This window comes from Larus michahellis, chromosome 5 (genome assembly GCF_964199755.1).
Source record: "Larus michahellis chromosome 5, bLarMic1.1, whole genome shotgun sequence".
NCBI classification, from domain to species: Eukaryota; Metazoa; Chordata; class Aves; order Charadriiformes; family Laridae; genus Larus; species Larus michahellis.
Window position 1 is genome coordinate 65,557,433 of NC_133900.1, and position 19,799 is coordinate 65,577,231.

At 39.5% G+C, this 19,799-nt stretch overlaps 1 protein-coding gene across 4 annotated transcripts in view; it reads right to left on the reverse strand.

The window, feature by feature from the left end:
- CCDC149 (coiled-coil domain containing 149) overlaps positions 1 to 19,799 on the reverse strand; it is a 55,144-nt gene that overhangs the window by 6,787 nt on the left and 28,558 nt on the right. For 2 of the 4 annotated variants that reach the window (XM_074587725.1, XM_074587724.1), the window contains exons 6-12: positions 17,762 to 17,934; positions 16,205 to 16,277; positions 14,786 to 14,870; positions 13,394 to 13,538; positions 7,108 to 7,184; positions 5,697 to 5,729; positions 1,926 to 2,033 (exon numbers count right to left, since the gene is read on the reverse strand). In XM_074587725.1, coding sequence (XP_074443826.1) covers positions 1,926 to 2,033; positions 5,697 to 5,729; positions 7,108 to 7,184; positions 13,394 to 13,538; positions 14,786 to 14,870; positions 16,205 to 16,277; positions 17,762 to 17,934 — 694 coding nt within the window. The remainder of the gene's footprint in view (positions 1 to 1,925; positions 2,034 to 5,696; positions 5,730 to 7,107; positions 7,185 to 13,393; positions 13,539 to 14,785; positions 14,871 to 16,204; positions 16,278 to 17,761; positions 17,935 to 19,799) is intronic. The other 2 variants (XM_074587727.1, XM_074587726.1) reach the window with 1 other exon arrangement.

Genomic DNA, 19,799 nt, shown 5'->3' on the forward strand with positions numbered 1-19,799 from the left:
GGAGCCAACTCCTCCCATGACTGCCACAGCCCTAATCCTTGTCTGCTGCCTCCTCTCCAAGACTGTTTTCTTCTACTCTTCCCTGCCTAGCTCTTTGATCCTGCCAGATATGCCTTTGTTTATCCAGTCCCTACACTCCCTCTGCCAATTTCTCATCGACCTCAATCTTCTTCATCACACCTTACTTTCAGCATTTTGATTCCTCGCTCCTGCGCTCTGACCTCTGCTCAGCCAGATGCAGGTCCCCCCTCACTCAGACTTCCTTCGGGTCTGTCAATCCCCATCTACTCTAGTCTTCCCATCACTTGAGAGTCCTGATCTCAGCCGCCTTCTCCTCTCTGCTCCAGGTTTTGTTCCCTCTAGGTTTACATTATTTTGAAGGAATGGAGCATGCAGAGTTTTACCAGCGTTGGTGGCACAAAGCAAGCTCAACAGAATCATTGGTTTGTTTTTCATTGTTTTTAGCAGATAAGATTTCAAAGTGAATCGTTTAGAATGGGGTGGAAATTCCAACCTGTTTTCTCTGCGTGGAAGCCTTTTCCCCAGATTTCAAATTCCTTTCAATTACAGATACACTAAATACTTGTAGGTTAAAAAAAAACAAAACAAAAAAACCACAACAACAAAAAAAAACCCGAACCAACAACACACAAACTAAAAAAAAAAATAAACAAACCAAAACCCAAAACATGTGGTCCTCAGAATTTAACACAAAAAAGTGATTTGGCTGACATTTAAAAAATCAGCTGAAGTAGAAAACAGAGCATGGAAAGCTTCAGTCCAGAGCTAAAAGTTTGGCAGTGGTACAAAGTAACAGAAACAGGGTCTGATGAGATCTGACAGGCAGCTTTAATCACAACTGTAATACCAACTTCACCTAGGATAAGTACGTAAAGGAAAGAGCATAATGCCACCAAGTAAATACTTCCAGTTACTGCAGATTCAATTAAAAAAAATAATCAATGATTAAGCAAGCAAAAAATTAATATTTATGAGTTATTATTACTCACCAGAGAACTATTCACTATAGTTTACTTCTTATTTGTAGCAAAAATATCAGCTGATCAAGATTACAAAAAATGATCAGTCTGGCTGTCAAGTTTTATCAGATGATGACATGGATAATAAAGTCAAAATTAAGCCACAACCTATTTAGTTTCAGGACTAACAAATAAATGGTTTATGATGCTTCATGGTTAGCTGAGTAAGATCTGGGCAAACCAAAATGTTATGCCCACTAAAAAGCTTATCCAAATACCTATAGGCAAGCATAATAATCCATCTCCCATCCATTATGAAAAACTAAGGAAAAAAAAAAAATCAAGGTTATCAGTAAAACACTATCTTTTGCTACTGTCAAATAAAGTTAAGCTTGACTTTGGAGAGATGTTAAAGCTTGCTATTGGGGAAGGATTTTTAACAAAACACGTGCAAGACTATAAAAAAAAAAAAAAGCAGCAGCGAATTTCTCTGGGAAAACGAGTTGGGTATTTCTATTTACCAGGTGCAATCAGGAAGCCTTTCATCTAGGTATCAGCTATAATGCAGTAAAGTGCTAAGCCAGTTCCACAGACTGGTTTCCCACTGTGCATTTTAACTGAGGGAAAAAGAGCAGGAGGCAGTTAACTGTAACATAGATGGCATGAATAACTTCCAACAGTATCAAGTTATCTGGCAGGAAAATTCTTTGAGGACTAAGACCTGATCCCTAGCCCCGTGCAATCTATTCAACAGTCCTTTTTCAGTCGTTTCTTTGCTATTTGTACTGGGACCATCTATCCATTTTACTTGTGGATGATTTATTCAATCTCTGTGACCACTGAAACTTTGCCTTCTGCTATCCCAGCATGAAAATTTATTGCTTTTTATTTGGAAAGAAATGACTCCTCAGCTCTCATCATGTTCCTTACGTTCCAGGTGCTCACCTTGTACTTCAGTTTTCTGTGGCTTCTCAGTAAACGCTAACAACGGTGACCTGGACCTCTGTATAACAGGCAAGGCTGGGTCACTGAATGTTATGGTATCCTTTCCACCTGAAACAAAGTGTTAAAACCATTAGTTCACCAATTACATCTAATGATATCCAACCGTATCCTACCATTTTTTTTTTTTGCAGTGTTATTAAAAAGTACAGAACAGGAAAAGCATCTCAAATGATCCTTCTACAGCATGGAAAAAAATACTCTGTACTGGAGCTGGAATATGCAAGTCAAATACAGAAAAGGCGTACGTTTTTACCCACAGTACTGAGTAAAGGACAGATTTTTAAAGAAGACCAGGTGCTGTGTGCAGCAAATTGTATTAGCAATTAGCATTCAATTCAGAATATTAATAATCAGATCATACCAAAAATTTTACAAAGAGCAATGGATCATTTGCATGCTATTACCAGCAAGCGTTCAGCACTGACTCTTTACTCTCTATTACTCTGCCTCAGTGATGAACCCGCTCCTATCACATAGGTAGTTTTACACCACAGATGCACACATGTTATCCTACAATGCTGCCTTAAACAAAAATATTAAAAGCTTAGCATAACTAAGAACTGAGGGAGCGAACAAGTATACATTGCTGGGGAACAGGAGGGATTTTAATCTGAAAATTCCAAAAACATTTCTGAGCAGTTTGGTTTTAAGCCAGATGGAAAAGGGCAATTTTCCAGCTCTTCTGCAGACAAAATAGTGCAAGAAACTCTTCAGCTAGGACTCTGCGGTAGATGCCTAGTCTTTACATATTTTAGCAATACAGAAAGCAACACCTGCAGATCCTTTAGGAAGTCCTCCACTATTCAGGATGCTCATGTTTTCAGTGACTGACACTACCTTAAACCTAGAGGGGAAATGGCAGGAAATGTGCAAGATCAGCTAAGCGTGGTGTTTGTGTGGCCTCCGGAACAACTGCCAACCCATAAGTAACGGCTGGGGAGGCAGCAAGCTACTGCTCTATTTATCTCCATAAGAACGGACATTTATGTAACAACCACTTCTCCCCTCTAAATCTGTTTGCACGTTTCACCTTAAGGCAACATCCTAAATCTAATCACCCATCCAAGACAAAGACTTTCAAAAGAGCACCAGGTCAGGAGATACCCAGAATAAACCCAACTCTGAGAAAGTTCTGGTACCTACTAAGAGATAATGAAAGTCAAGCTGTTCCCATGGAGTCTAACCGGACTATCCCAACCCCTAACTACTTTTGAAAATACTGGCTGTAAATACCTTGATCCTGAAGGTATTAATGACACTTTTATATCCTTCAAGTGCTGGGGTATATACTGCAGCAATATGAATGCAATTAATGCTTTTTAAACATGGATTTGTCAAGCTTTGTTCCCCCTGTCAAGTATGCATCAGAATTCTGCCTTCACCATAGCAAGTAATAAGAAAAATACTAACTAACAGCAAAGTGGAATACCCCCCCACTGTAAGGCAAAATTAATTAAAATGAAAGAAAAAAAAAAAAGGGGAGGGGGGTAAAACAGATCTGATGGCTATTTCGAAATGCAAAAGTCCCTGGAAGAATGCACTGTCCTGTAACTGTGAAGGAATTCTGTGTTGGAAAAAGAACTAAATCATACAGGGGAGCAGTAGTATGAAAACATCCAATAGATATTCAAAAGTAGCCAGATATCCAAAAAGATATGAAAAATCTAACAGAGGAAGTAAAATTCAAAAAGACGATGAATAAAGAATTGGGAGGGCAAGCCTTTAGCAGGAGAGTAGAAAACAGTCTTTTTTTTTAATAAAAAAGTAAAACCTGAGCTAAACCCCCTGAAGATTGCAAGACAAGCTTGAAAAAAAGAAACGTGTTGACTTCCAGCCAGCATTTACACAGTAAACACATTCACTTTCACATTTTTCTCTGAAAACCAACTTGGTTACAGAAAATAGAGCTAAGCTCAGTAACCACACATCTAAGCAACAGATGTGGCCCAAAGAGTCCAGTGCATATTTATTTATTAACAGTGACTCACATCCATTCATGAAGGAGGGACATGGGGGTATTGCTGCACTATAGTCTGTGAATCATTATCTGAAGTTGGATTACACATGGGGAATTTCAATCAGCTGGTGTGTAAGCTCAATTTTGTAACTTATATAGCTTTGTGCTCCTCTAATGATTTTTTCAAGGACTTTAGTGAAAAGTATGCAGACCTCAAAATAAGCAGACGTATAAATTTTCAATAGTAGTAAATTCTTAATTTTCTTCTCCAGGGTTGGGCATCCTTTTATAACCCCTGCTGCACCCTACACCACTGCAACTGGTTAAACCCACGGCAGCTGCTGAGCCCATTAATTCTACCTTGCCTCTGCTCCCTGCTGATTACTGCAGAGCAAGAGGCACTGCCGAAACTTTCTTATCATCCCAGACAGAAAAAGGCTGAATCATGGTCGGCTCTTTTCTTAGGCTTTTTTTTCCCCCCCCCCCAGTGGAAATCTGGAATTTTCAGGAAACGACAGATTTTAAGAAATACTTTAAGAATTACTTATCTGAATGTCTAGTGACATCAAATTGTGAGAGGAATAAGGTGGTGTTTACTATGTACTATTACTGAATACACTTAATATATTATGCATGCAAATTTGAACCACAATGTACCCATGACAATACTTTTGTGAACATCACATTCTCTGCTTCCTTTTCAAGGCAAGTGGGCTCATAAAATGAAAATCAGAGCCAAATTTACGCCCAAGCTTGCTATCTTTTCAGCAATGAACTTTGCAAGAGATTCACTTTAATTAAAGCCCATTTTCCAAACAGGGGAAACCTAAAGTTTGTGGTAGGCAGAACTTCTACAGAAAACAAACTATGTTACCAGTTTCAAAAATTAAGTATATGTACTTCCTCTTGATTTAGCTTTCCTATAGTTCATTCATGCATAGCCCAAAAAGCAGATGACAACTATGCCACCTAACAAAAAAATCAGAAGTGGTCAATCTCTTTCTTCAATAGGATAAAGTTTATTAACCTCATTTATTAACACCATTTGGAAGATATTAATACCATGGTGACACAGGATGTTAGAAATGTTATATGGACAATAATGCCTAAGTAGGAACATTAACTTCATATTAAAACCTTGCCATTTATAATATGTGTTTCTTCCAGTGCTAGACTGAACATCAGCTTTCATTTGCGTATTTTTTCCAACGACAAAAAGTTCAACTCACAACCAAATAATAATTTTTTCTTTCTGGCTTTAAGACTGCCTAGATGATATACCTTCCATGTTCTGCCCCTCACCCGAGCCAACATTCAGCTGCAGAGTCCACTGCGGTAGTTCCCACACTATTTGGTACGTGCTGCTGTTTTATGGAGCGGAAGCTTTCCACCCTCTGAAAAGTGAATTGGTGACCCACCCGGTGTTGCAAGGCTCTTTCTGACCACCTTGGGACTAGGAGACAAAAGTGCACTCTTGATTTAAAAGAGAAGCAGCAAATCAACAAACCTCAGGGCTCAAAATCCCTTTACAGCTATTTAAGATCATCCTTTCTTACTATTTTCCTCAATTTAAAGGAATTGTCTGGTAGAGCAGTCTCTATTTCTCTTGTGGTCATCTAACTCACTTGACCGAACATCGTAATCTGTCAGATATAAAAATGTTCAGATAACATTTCTGTTTATTTACATGCAGTGACAATATTTAACGTACTGCTAAAATCAGTTACTAAAAATATATGTCAAGCAGAACCTACTCCCAAATCCCACTGAGACATTGTAGCTCAGGCCTTCAGGCAGCACAAGAAAGGAAGGAAAGAGACAGCTGTTATTGCATAAACATTAATTTGATGTCTTACCTACGTAAACCAACAATGGTCCAAGAAGTTCCCACGGATCCATTTTTTTAATACATTTTGCAAAGACTAGAAACGCTGCATTTATTAGTATTAATTCCACGGAACGCTATTTTTGAAGAAAAAACCAAAACCAAACCCCCAAACCTACAGTACCTTAAATTGGTGAGTTTATGATACACGTTTGTAGTAAGGTACGAAACTGCATTAGCAGGTTGTTAGGCAAATATTTCACCTGCATCTTTTGCAGACTGTGGGGAAGGACAAGTGCACTAAGTGCACTATGTACGTTAGGTGACTAACTGAAGAGTAATCCATGGAAACAAATTTGTGACCTTCAGTCCTGGAAAGCATCAAAAAGAGAGCCAGTTCCAGAAAGGTGATTTAGAAAGCCTACAACGGGCAACCTAAAGCGGAAATACACCACATCAGTCCAAACGGTTGAACAGCACAGGTTTGTCACAAGGTCTGCTCAGCTTTGTCAGATGTTTTCTTCTAGATGGAAAGGTTAGGTGGGAAAAAACACAGATCGAAAAAACCAGAAGCCTAAACCACACTATCTCCCACCCCCAGTAGTCCTGATACGAAGCTGTAAACAACAAAGCCTAATGATGCAAACACCAGCAATGGAGTAGCATAATTTACAGTGGTTAAAAGACGACACAATTAGGTGTAATGGGAAGAAAAGAAACAAAAAGTAAATGTAAATTAAATATTGCACATTTTCCTAACAGCGAGGTCTATTAGGAAGCAGATTAATCTCCCATTACTTGAGTAATTCAAAACTAAATACAATACTTAAGATGCTACAGGGAATAAGCCTGTTCTGGAGAGATGGACTAGAAAATTTAAGATCATTTACATTTCCAATTTCTCAGAGTTTATGATTGTAGAGAAAAACATTAAAAATACAGCGATAAAATCCATGGAAGTTACAAAAAGTACAAAATTAATAAATAAAATTTATTGAAAAACATAATGGCCAATATCCTGTGTATCATTTTATACAACTGTTCAAATAAAATACTTCCTTTTTTTCCCTGCAGACTGTGGTGACAATTTGATTTTGCAGTATTTGCAGTATTTAAAACTTTTTTTTTCAGTATACGTATTTGACTTAGAGTTTAAAGGAGTCTAGTGATTCTTGGTTTCAACTTAACATTTACTAGAGGTTTCTAATTTTGCAAATGTGCTGAACAGCATATTTGCAAAATAACTGTCATTAAAAAAAATTATAGCCAAGCTTTTGTTAAACGCAAATATACCCTTGAAAACTAAATAAGGCAAGTTGTTCTCCTGAATTTTTACTAACCTGGAAGACTCCACAAGCCAGCAATTTCCAAGGTTCTTAATTTCTTTTCTAGTTCTGCCACTCGATTGCCTAGAATTCTTTGGAAAAAGAAAACAAAAACAAACCCCAGGGACAGTTAGTTGAGGTGAGATTCTTTGTTGTACTAAGGTAACCAAAGCCCAATTACTTACATAGCTACAGTTGAATTTTTAACTTAACTAGTGCAGTAAACCTGTACACAGTCATCTCTTTTCACTAATGGCAATGGACAACCTCCCCCTGAGTTAACAGAAAATAAAATATAGTTGTCTAATCTATCCCATGGTTTAAAAAAAAAAAGTCTAGTAGATTTACTGGTCTTTCAACCTTTGTCCTTTGTTAAAGACAAGAACAGCAACTCACAATATTTCTATTTCCTTGCCTGCAAATATCTCTTCCCAGTTACTTTGACTTTCTCTACAGCTAAAACCAGAAGGTAAACGCTAGGCAGACAAAATATGGGAAACTCAAGACAACATCTAGACTGATTTTAAAGTTCTAAGACACAATTTTGGCCTAGTCCTTTATTCACAGAGGTTTCTCTATCATTAAGATTGCTTAAAATGGCAAGGAATATCTTTTCCACTATATCTTTTCTTTTAGCGTTGAACTCTGTTTTCTACTTCACTAAAAAGCTTCAAGCTCTTTAGTGCCTTTATGACCCACTCCCAGTTTTCACTGCATTTCTTGGGTCATCTCTTCCTTTGTATCTGATTCCTACACGAATACTATTTGCAGTTAGCTCTCCCGCAGGATTTAACTTTTAGTCTTAATTCTCTCCCCAGATCAAATGAGAGATTTCTATCTTGCAAAGAAAGCTCTTTTTCCCAATGAATTTTTGAAAGTGTTTCTCTCCCAGGCACAGCAAGTCTCCTAGAGCCAGATGTCTTTAAATAAATCCCAAACAATACTCAATAGAGTGAGAAACCTAGACGAGGCAGCAATTCTAAACATGACAGCAGAGATAATGGACAGCAAGTTTTACTCATCAAATTACAGCAACAGGGTAAGTCAGTTAAATTTGAACTGAATGCTGAGAAGCAGCATATCACAAACAGCAAGGCAATAGTATCTTCCCGTGCCCACCAGAGCTGTGTAATACTGCACTGCGTGCTCTCCAGTGAGGGTTTTATGCTGCAGACATTTGAGCATACTGGGAATGTCATTACTGACAAGATGGCAGAATCTGGGAAGGACGTGAAGAATAGCAAACCCAGCAAATATCAAAGGGGCTAGAAAAATTGATTAACAAGGACTAAGTTTTTTTGAAATCTCTACTGTGAGGGCTCTGCAAAGACACGATAAAAGCCTGTGTTTTAAAGATTACGATAATATCAAGATTAGAGAGAATGTAAAAGAGAAAGAGAAAGCTTATAATAAATACCAAAGAAAGCACTGACAGGTACAGGGGTGTGTATCAACTAAAAAGCAAACAGCCCATCACGTTTACAAGCAGACAAGAGAAGACATTTGTGAGCAGTTATGTTTATTTCCCCATTGAAACTGCGTAGTCAAATAGGTTACCAAGGTTATGACGGATCTATTACTGTCTTCTCTGATTACAATCAAAATTGTTGATGTCTAGATTTTGCTTTCAGAATGTTTCTGTGTGGTGTGAGAGACTCAGCCTTAAGAACTCTATTTTCATATCCCAGTGTATGGCCCGACATCCAGCAGCTGCGCTCTGCAGTGCAGACAACAGGTGATGGAGAAAGGCACAGAGCAAGTCAGAAGAAGCTCTGCCTCACGCACAGGGAGCCCACTGCCGTCTCCCTGCCTAAGGTCCCAACAAGGGGCAGCCGAAGGAGCTGGAGTTCCCCTGGCTCAGAGGGGCCAGGAACAGACAGAGATGATGCAAGACTTCTTCTGCATCACGTTAGCTCAGCCAGGGAGCTGACAAAACAACGTTGATATGGCTAATGATTGTCACCACAAATGGGTCACAAGTTTAGCACTTCCGCCAGGAAAAGAAAAAAATCCTTATTATTTTCCTAAGTAGTTCACCAGTAGTTCCAGGGCAGAAAAGGGGGAAAGATACTGCCCTCCCTGTTGGCTGGCCGTATCACAGAAGGCAACTCAGTCCTCTGCATCAAGTTCAGTTATTGCTACTGCTCTTGTTATTCGGACAACAATAGCAAAGTCACTGTTCCCTTGCTTCTCTTAAATTTTGTAATTCATTTATCAGCTGTACCACACTATTTCTAAAGGTTTTGGAGCAAATATATCCTGATAATTCCTACTAGATCCTCAGAAGAGGCACTGAGCTATTTTTTAACCTTTGTTGCAGTTTCTCACGTAGAAGGATCATTCTGCAGCTGTGAACAATAGTTGGCAAAAAAGAGAGGACAATACTTAAACCTGCTCTTTTCATTCAGGAAGAAAGCAAAGTACATTCAGTGGTGAGTACGATTCTAGTTTGCTCCAAACTACATTATCTGACAGGTATGGCAGAAATGAACCCTACAGAAAGCTGCGAGTTATTATGGAAACCTTTTTTGAAAAATAAACATGTAAGCAATCCTGAACACAGCGTGGCTTGCCCCATTCCTCCCTTTCCCCAGCGACCTCCAGATAATTTGCCACCTCTATATGTGCTCTGAGAAGACTGAGCTGTGGTGGCCTGGAACAGCAGATATTTTTAATGGGGCTGCACAGGTTGGTAGCATCAAATTCCTCATCTCTTTTTTTTATCTCTAGCCATGGTGGACCAGCTCCTTTGACTACAACAGAAAGATCATGTCATGGACAAAGGTGCTGATCGATAGCTATTGCCGTTGTCCTTTGGTTATGTGTCTAATGCAACACGGGAGTTAGTGTAAACCTCCCTCCAGGATAAGGTTTTACAGAAATCTGTTGTTACTGTGACAGCAGCAATGCTTCCACTTGAATTTAGAAGCTCCCTTCTGGTTCTCCCATGCTTCCAACACACGTGGCCATAATCTGAAGGAAGCCGTGCTGATTTACTGCACCTGAGCTCCATTCACCTCTCCTTCAACTTAGATCTTGCTACAGAAGACATTTACCCTCATACAATCACCCAAGTGTCTGTAAATAGGGTCTGTCACGGTCACATACCTACTTCTACACATCACGTGGAAACATTTACTCAGTTACAGACTGACACAATCCTTTTTGTAATTTTGGTCACAACCGAGCTTGCCCAAGTTAGAAATGGTAAAATTAGTGCACCATGTCTAAGCAGCAGAGCAGCTTCTACACTGGTCTGGTTTGCATGGGTGCTGGCAATTTCAGGAACACATTGCACTAAAAAGAACATCTAATAAACAGTTTATTGCTGGCAGAAGAAAAAAGGATTTTTATCCATTTGCTCGGCAGGGTTAGGACTGTTTATTTTTGCATTTATGTAACTATTTAATCTTGCAAGACATTACTGCATACAGAATTCATTTACAACTGCCTTTTCAAATTAAGCTAATGTGCTTGTGAGGAAAAACATAGGACATTACTTAAACTTAGCAGTAGTAGCTACAAATCACGTGGTGAAAATGATCTGTTTTCTTCCCAAACAACTAATTTTTTTCTTAAAAGTGGGGCTAAAAAAAGAAGGCTGGATTTAGCCTACTTGTTCCTAGGCACATACTCCCACAGCTCCTTTTATCGTGCCACATATTTAGAAAAGCGTCAATAATAATAGTGTATCTGTTCCAAGAGTGAGTCGCAACGAATGTTTTTAACAACAGTGTTACAGCAGAAAGTCAACTTCACCAGCGCATCCAAATTCTAATCTATGCAAAAAAATTCACTGTCTTGTTATTGCTGCAGTTAGTCAGAAAGAAAATCTACCATTCCGCTATTGTAAATTTATATAGACATCGCTCAATCTGCAAGGAACAAGAGAGGTTTTGACTTCAGAGCAGGCTAACTGTTTGGAGGAAAATAAGTTCATATGGTCTGAAAAGTCTCATTTACTGATAATAGAATCACTAATAGGTCAATCAACTATCAAATATCAAAAGCAGAACTTCTTCCCTGAATGAAACAACTGCCCCAAAATATCATGTTCTTTATCCAATAAATCTCACTTTCTTCACGCAACAATCTGAAGGAGTAACTGTGTCCTCCAAACATGCTCTTTGCATGGGGAAATACAGGCAAACAGCACAGAGGGGTGAAGGAGACTTTTACCTTCTGATTTATGTAAAGTCTTTTGTCATTATAGTTCTCCCTAGCCCAATATCCTTCTCAACTTCCTACTTTGAACAGAGAAATGTCTTCAACAAAAGAATGCATCTTCTACCTGTACCAGTTTATGGACCTTACTTGTAACTTTTTACATGGCAAATAAGTGCCCCAACAACCAGCTAATGCACCTCAAATAAAGGATGTTTTTCCCTGATGACCTATCTGCGTTTCCCTTTTTCACTTTAACTCTTTTGTGTCTTAGGTGTTTCTACTCATAGTAGTTCCCATTCCTCCCAGCTCCTTAAAAGCTTCTTTAATCCCACTAAATCCAAAGGTGACAAAAAGAATAAGCACACCACGCAGGAGTGTTGCTGAGGTTCATCACTCAATGCCCAGGATTTATCTTTCTCTTTTTTCCCCTGAAGCATCCTGAACTGAATACAACACTACAGCTCTGAGCACACTCCTGTCCTGGGAGAGATGTGGACTGTCACCTCCCTCTACGACCTAATCTTCTATTGGGCACAGAATATTAGTTTGTGCACAAATCCAGTGTCTACTCCCACAGCTATATATGACTGGTTGGGCATGCAGATAAAAGAATTGTATCTCCTTGTGAAGGCTCACAAGGGTTTTTCTCAAGAAAAGCCATACTCAGTAGGTGAAAGCAGAGACAGGGGTATCAGAAAGTAAAGCCATCATCGCAATGATACACGTGAGAGATGCAAGAGACTGCATGTGATCAGAGAGAGATACAAAATTAAGAAAGGAGTTTGCTATAGTTACAGGCAAGCGTATACAAACTAGAACACCAGCTAATGATACAGCATCAGGATGTATAAGGCAAAGATTGGTTATATCTGGAATGACAAAAAAATTGTTCGCTGGATGTTTTCCTTCTGATGCTACATTAACAGCAAGAAGGGAGCAAGCAGGTGTTAGCCCTTCATTAGCACTGCTCAGTGCAGGAACTCCTCTTGCATTACATGACATACAAACGTGAATTGACTGAGCTGCCATCAGTTAGATCTGGGCTACATTTTCACCGCTTTAGTCTCCCTTTAGCTGATTAGGCATTTGCTTTCTCAAGAGTATTAAGAGTGGCTATAAACTGCTCCTCCACTTCTGTTGCCGCATCACCAAGAATTATGCAATGGAGTCTGCCTAGTATCAGAGTTATCAATTTTCAAAATGAATCATCTATTCTAGTGCAATACAGTTTACTTCTGTACTACTTCTTCCTTTCATGAAAGATGTCTGCCTGTTTCTGGCATCTGGTCCTGATGTGCTTTTGAGAAGCCTGAATAACCTCTGATTACCAGTAGTGACTCAGTGTTAAAAAAAAAAAAAAGGAAGAAAACTGAGCACAGAATCAAGGAACACTTCCTAGCTGATTTTCATGCACTGTATAAGGACAATAATATCAGAATGTCAGAAAATGTGTCAAAAATTATTATATTCTGCCATGATAGGAGCTGTGCAAGACACAAAGAACTGTACTGATGAGTCGAACAGCTAAGAGTAAACAAATTCTCCTTGAAAGTTCAGTTCAGATTTTTAAAAAAAAATCATATGGTAGCAATCCAACTGTGTTGATCTACAACTTTTGGCAAAGTAACTATAGGAGCAACAGCTATCATTTGTATGACACGTAGGCCACTAGCCTGTGACAAATGTTACACTAAATCTTTTCAGACCCTTTCCGAGGTGCAACATTTACTATTCCCACCAGTGTTCATTAGCAAATTCCTACATTAACAAGCAATTATCACATATCTTCTCCTCCAGTTCAAGGGCGTCCTTCCTCCCAGCAGCTTTTCTTTAGCCCTCCCTACAGACTACCTGCTAGAAGTCCCCCCCGTGTTATTATGGTTTGTCTTAAACCTGAGCAGCAAACCAATCCTGGCCTAGCAGAGGCAGACAGGTCTGAACCCCAGACTTCAAAAACGTAATTCTTCTCTAAACACATAGCTGATCTCAAAAACTAAAGAACCCACCAGTTAACAATAACAATGAATTTTCTGTGAAAATGGACCTTCCTTCCCATTTCCCTGAAACTCCCCCAAAACTATGACTTCTGTATAGCTTGGTAAGTTCTATTTTACTTAGAAGTCATGCTACCTACTTGTTGGTTTGCCTTTGGTGTTGTATGACCATGTTTTTTTCATGGATAGTTTCCAGCAATGCAGTGGCCAGTGATTTGAGATCTGAAATGGACTGTGGTGTGGCTGGTAGGCTGCATCCATGATCCTCCGACAACAGCTCTTGGACTATAACATTAAAAACACAAATGAGTTTTTGCTTCTCATGCAGAGAGATGTGACAAAAACATTTACTTAACATTAAAGAATGATTCTCATTACTTAAATGAATACATATTTTTTTTCCTTCCATTAACAAACAAAGTCAAAACACCAGCAATATAATCTCTAGCTGGCATAAAGATGGTGGCTTTCTAAGCTGATCGTTATTCCACAGCAATTGCCAGAACAAGCATAGGCAGACACATCTTATGTTAACTTAATTCCGCTTTTGGAATATTATTTTTGTTCAGAAGAAAACAAATCTATTCTTTTACAGGTCTACAGATTGGCAAAAACTGGTCATTTCTCTCCTCCTTACATTAAAACGTAAGCCGACAAGGAAGCCTCTATATTACTTTTTAGAATTATTATGTACTTCAGGTTATTTAAGACCGATGTGAAAATACAGTTACCCATGAACTCTTTCTCTGCAGCTTAGAGCCTGTACCTCTCAGCCACATCAGGAAGTTCACTAGTATCATTAACTTTTGTAACCGGAATCTGGCTCTGCCCTTATATACATATAAAAATATATCCAAGTCCACGGAGAAGAGAACAGAAGAGAAGCCAAAAACAGAAAAGCAAGTTTCAACCTACCGTGACAAATACTACTGATCTCGTGTGTGTGTGTGTGTATGAATACAGCAACACCTGTTTGGCTCAGAGAATTTTCTCTTCCCCTTTCTTTCCTAATCTTGACATTCTCTTTGAAGGGGGAAAAAGAGACTACTCCGTTTTGCTGCTACCCATGGGTAGCAAACATAGGACAAAAGGATTTCTTGCGAAACGTCTGAATGTAAAAGCTTCCAGGAACAGTAGCAGAAAACCTGACTTAGGGCCCCCCCTCTACCACCCAGTCTATTTTTCATTGGAATATGAATTGTGATTGCCATTGTTAGCAGAGCAAAGAGATGAATAAAGAAGCGATTTGTCAGGGTCAAAGCTGCAGAGGGTTTAGAGATTAAAAAAAAAAAAATTGATAAAACTGTCAGGGGAGAGAATGAATGGCAAAAGAGTAACAAAAGGAGAAACAGTACTCAAGGCAAATTTTATATTGTCAAGTCAACGGAGAAAAAAAAATTAGCACATAATAATAAACGGGAAAGAGAAGAAAGATTTTGCTTTGGTTGGTGAGGAAAGGGTTACTGAAATGTAGAGGTAAAATGGAAGGAATTCAATGAGATATGCAACACCATGCTGCATTTATGGAATACCTTGCTTTGCAGACAGGACTCCAGTCAGAGCACTGCTACTGGATCTGCTATGAGCCTTTGAATTTTTTCGTCTCTCTAGTGCATTCTAAGGAAAGAATAAATACCTTATTTAGAAAACCAGAAGCCAACAAATCCTTTCATTAGGAGTAAAGAATCTGGAACTTTTTGGATTTTGGTCTCAGAACAACTCTGCAGGGCCTGGAGCTTACATCCATAGTAACCTACAGGAGTGTGACTTTCCTGGAGTATTATTCTCCAGCCAAAACAGTCTTTGCAATGTTACAAAGGCTCATTCTGTCTCATTGCAATCACTTTATTGTAGTCTCTCCCACCCACTCCCCCCAATGCATTCTGAAGACTTGCCTATTTTTCAATAATCTGCTGAGTGACAGTGAAGATATTGCAGTATCCTGTAGAGAACATCAGCTGGGAACAAAATCAGACTTTCCCCAGCATTTCTTTGGATAGGCTTCAAAGTGAAAGCTCAAACTCCTCTACCAGAGATTTTAGAAGCCCTTTTAGTAGCAAATACTGACTTTCAGGAATTAGCAGCAGAATGATCCTGCTACGGAAGCCCAGGTCTTCCAAAACAATTACAGTTCTATCAAACCCACCAGACCACCAAGATGCTCAATTCTCACCAATAAACTAAGTCACAATCTGAGAGACCCAAGCCGTAAGTGTGAACAGACACTGAAATGAACCTGGTACCTAGGGGAGTTTTGCTCATGCACAAAAAGCAATTAGTGCTGGGACTGATTCATAGTGACCTAAATGGTTAAGAATTCCTGTTGACAGTCCTAAGACAACCCTTCTCATGCCCTGACAAACAGCCCTCCCACACCCCAAAATCACTTGCAGAAGAAAACAGAGTGCTTGACTTCAGGGAAGAGCAAGAATATTTTGCCCTCAGGATTCAGTCCTGAAGGTTGCACGCAAAACAGCATATATCTTAACCCACGAATGGAAGAACAATGAAGACTTAGCAATCACTAAGACATATGAAGAAATCATGTGGCCATTAGGGCACCGGGAAACAAGACCTGCTTGTGACAGCAACACAGTGGCAGTCACTCACCACACACAGTGTGACCTACTACTTTTCACCTACCATCAGGATGGAAGGCTGATCACCTGGGGTGGGGTGATCCCAGCAGGAGGGTTCCCCCATAGAAGTTAAAAAAAGGTATTTAATTCATTTTTCAAAATACTTTTAATGGGTATCCCTTTGTACTACATCAGACAAGAAGCCTACAAGGAAGACTGGGCATGTAATATGTATATGTACTGGTATTGTCAATGGTGGATTTTTCTTTGAAGACACAATTGTGTTCTTTAAATGCATATGAACATGAGAATGAACAATAACCTCCATGAACAACGAAGCACAGTTTAGATGATACACTGAGAGGATCTTACCTTATATTTAGTAATATTAGACTTAAGAAGGTTGACTTCCTCTTGAAGCTGTTTTAATCTCTCCTGAAGATACCTGAAAAAGAAAAGTAATCCTTTACTTCATGTTACCTTCAAGTACTGCCTCAAGCGCTCCTCTTTACTATTTGGCATGTCCTCTCTTTGAGCTACTGAGAGTTCTTTTCCCTCTGCAGTTCTGTGAGGGATAAAATAACAAAATCTTACTGCTCTTGACCCCATAAAACTTTAAGTAGAGAAACAAATTGCATCAGAAAATGAGGCTGCCCTTCTGTTAGATTTATCAAGCATGCTGCACAACCATTTTATATCGGTCCTCAGGTTTTTGGGGAGGGAAGCTAAAAGGATATATTTATGTCTAGAGGAAATAGGAAGCATTTACTCGTGCCCTCTGTACTTGAAGGTTTGTGAGATGGACACATGAAGATTTGTATATATGTCAACACAAGACTCAACTATGCAGAACTTTTGCATTGCAATATCCATCACTTACATGGCACTTCTCATTAGCAATCACAAAGTAGAAAATTTAACAGTCTAGTTGAAAAATGGTATACAGTTAACTGAAACAGTACAGTTCTTCCTAATAGAGTTTATGCACTTGGATTAGATGGCTATTTCCACATAGGAAAATACCTTTTTCATGTATAAAGGGTCTATAAATTATCCTCTTTCAAGTAGTGCAACTGCAGCTGTATTAGGGTTTGTGACAATTTAACTATTTTAGAGAAAAAAAAAAAAAAACATATTACTGTCAGGGAAACAGGGGCCTTAAATTGATACAGAACTCTGTAGGTCACGCAAAACAGAAAAACTCCTGGAGTTGTTGGGAGGAAGTAATGCCTTTGGTATTACACTTTCCTACCTGAAGCAGAAGTCCCTGTAAATGGAAAGTGTCTTACAAGATCTATTTCACTTCAAGGTAATTGTTGACATTAAGGGAGGTATCTGCTCTGGCTCTGACAGTGACTCCTCTGTGTTGTCCTCAGCAGAGACCATAAAACACATTCTTTTCCCAGGGAAGTGGCAAGAATATCTACATGGGTGATTTCACCAGCAACTTTTGTTGGCAAATCACTCCATGTTGACAACCTCTCCCTGTGGTGAGAATTATGTCCAAAACTGTTAACTCAGGGTACTCAAAGTCCCCATTTCCAATCCAAGATTAGCTCATTACAGCTCACTATGAGCTTCTGAAGACACCGATTTTTAATATTCTTGGTTTTGGTGCCATACAGTGATGGGAATAAAAAGGCCTGAGCTTCCCTTCCTTTCCCCTGTTTAGCTCTGTTTGGGAATATCACTGACATCTCTGCAGCCAAATAAAACATTAGTAATTTCCTGCAGCCTAACTTTCTCGATATTAGTTGATGGTTAGCTACAGTACCAACAAAACAGACAAAACAAATTACCAAAATCTCTTGACTTTTATTCTTGGACATATTTTCTTTAAAATTTTGTTGTGACTGACTTCCTGATGCTCCCTGTTAAAGCAATACAATGCTTGTTCTAGGGCAACTGTAAGGTTTGCAATGCACTCACCTGTTTTCCATACATAGAGCATCTACATCGATGATACGGTTTTCATGCCCTCCTAAGACATGGTTAAGTTCTTGGTTTAGTCTGTCAGACTTGTCTTGGTAAAAAGAGCGTTCCTCTTTCACATCCTGTAATTCATCCAGTGCAGCCTGAAAATCATATCTGAGAGTCTCGATCTGAGAAGGAAGGAGAGCTGTATGACTATTTTGAAGTTTAAACAAAAGATTACATAGCGACCAAACTGAAAACAGCAACAAACACCGCATGTCTGAACAGGATTGATTTCGGACAGTCAAAGCTCAGAACCCCTGGCATTTTTACTCTATTTTGGTATTATTTCATTAATTTGAAGTTAAGTAACTTCAGCAGTTAGACGTGTTTTACAAAATTTCTAGAAAACAACTTGGGGAAGAGTGTCTGGAAAACTGCCTGGCGGAAAAGCACCTGGGGGTGTTGGTCGACTGCGGGCTGAATATGAGCCAGCAGTGTGCCCAGGTGGCCAAGAGGGCCAACAGCATCCTGGCCTGTATCAGGAATAGTGTGGCCAGCAGGAGCAGGGAAGTGATCATCCCCCTGTACTCAGCACTGCTGACGCTGTGTACTCGAGTACTGTGTCCAGTTTTGGGCCCCTCACTACAAGACAGACATTAAGAATCTGGACTGAGTCCAGAGAAGGGCAACGAAGCTGGTGAAGGGTCTAGAGAACAAGTCTTATGAGGAGCAGCTGAGGGAGCTGGGGTTGTTTAGTCTGGAGAAAAGGAGGCTGAGGGGAGACCTTATCACTCTCTACAATTACCTGAAAGGAGGCTGTAGAGAGGCGAGGGTCAGTCTCTTCTCTCAACTAGCAAGCAACAGGACAAGAGGAAATGGCCTCAAGTTACGCGGGGGGAGGTTTAGATTGTATATTAGGAAAACTTCTTCACCAAAAGGGTTATTAAACATTGGAACAGGCTGTCCAGGCAAGTGGTGGAATCGCCATCCCTGGAGGTATTTAAAAGATGTGTAGATGTGGTGTTTAGGGACATAGTTCAGTGGTGGTTTTCGCAGTGTTAGGTTGATAACTGAACTCGATGATCTTAAAGGTCCCTTCCAACCTAGATGATTCTATGATTCTAAAACTTTAACAGCAAAAGAAATCTTAATCCATACTATGATTCTTCTACAACTGTATTAAGCTGGTTTTAGCATATAATTTCTAGGACTCCAAGAATGAACTCAACTGAATAAGAATTTGGCAAATTTGGAGGATGAAGAAGTAGTCTGTAAGGGGGAATTTATACTAATTATGGACTTTCAGCAATGAAGTTCCACAGAATAGGAAGAAGAACTGAGAAAAGTACAAAATAAGGCAGCGTGTGGTTGACAGGGAAGCTTTGCTATTAAGCAAAAGGGTGAAGGGGTCCAGTACGAAAGATACTCAGGGACAAAGAGCTTCAAACTTCCAAGGAGAGGCAATGGAGAGTGTGAGGAAAACCTGCAATGAGTTGAGAAATCTCCACTGGCACCTCAGAAAACACTGATAAGCCAGGAAGGACAACAGAAGACTGTCTGAAAAGAGGCCAAGTGATGAATAGAGAGAGTGCGAGCTTGGGAACAGAGATACCAGAGAGGATCATGTTTAAGAAGACCAAGTGCAGTCAACAGTTCTTCTGGTAAGCTAAAGTAGCACTGCACTTGAGTGAAGACTGAAAACCAAGAAATACACACCTGCTTATGGATCACAGAACGGCTCATTCAGGGTGGAACTGACATTGGTAGGAATACGTGTGGGAACAACAGGGAACACAAACCCCTCAGATTGTCCAGAAAGCTATGTATTGGTATTAGGGAAAGAGTGTGATGAACTGGATGCTGCATGGTACATAGGATTAATACAGACTTGAAGGAAGGAAAAGAAGCCTGATGCAAGAATTTTTCAGAAGAGAGGAAGAAACAGCTAAGAGGCGATAGTAAGGGGAGACTAACAACACTTCTACAGAAAATTTGATTCAGACGGTATCTTTGTAAGATGCATCAGGTGCCACGTATTGTGTTGAATACT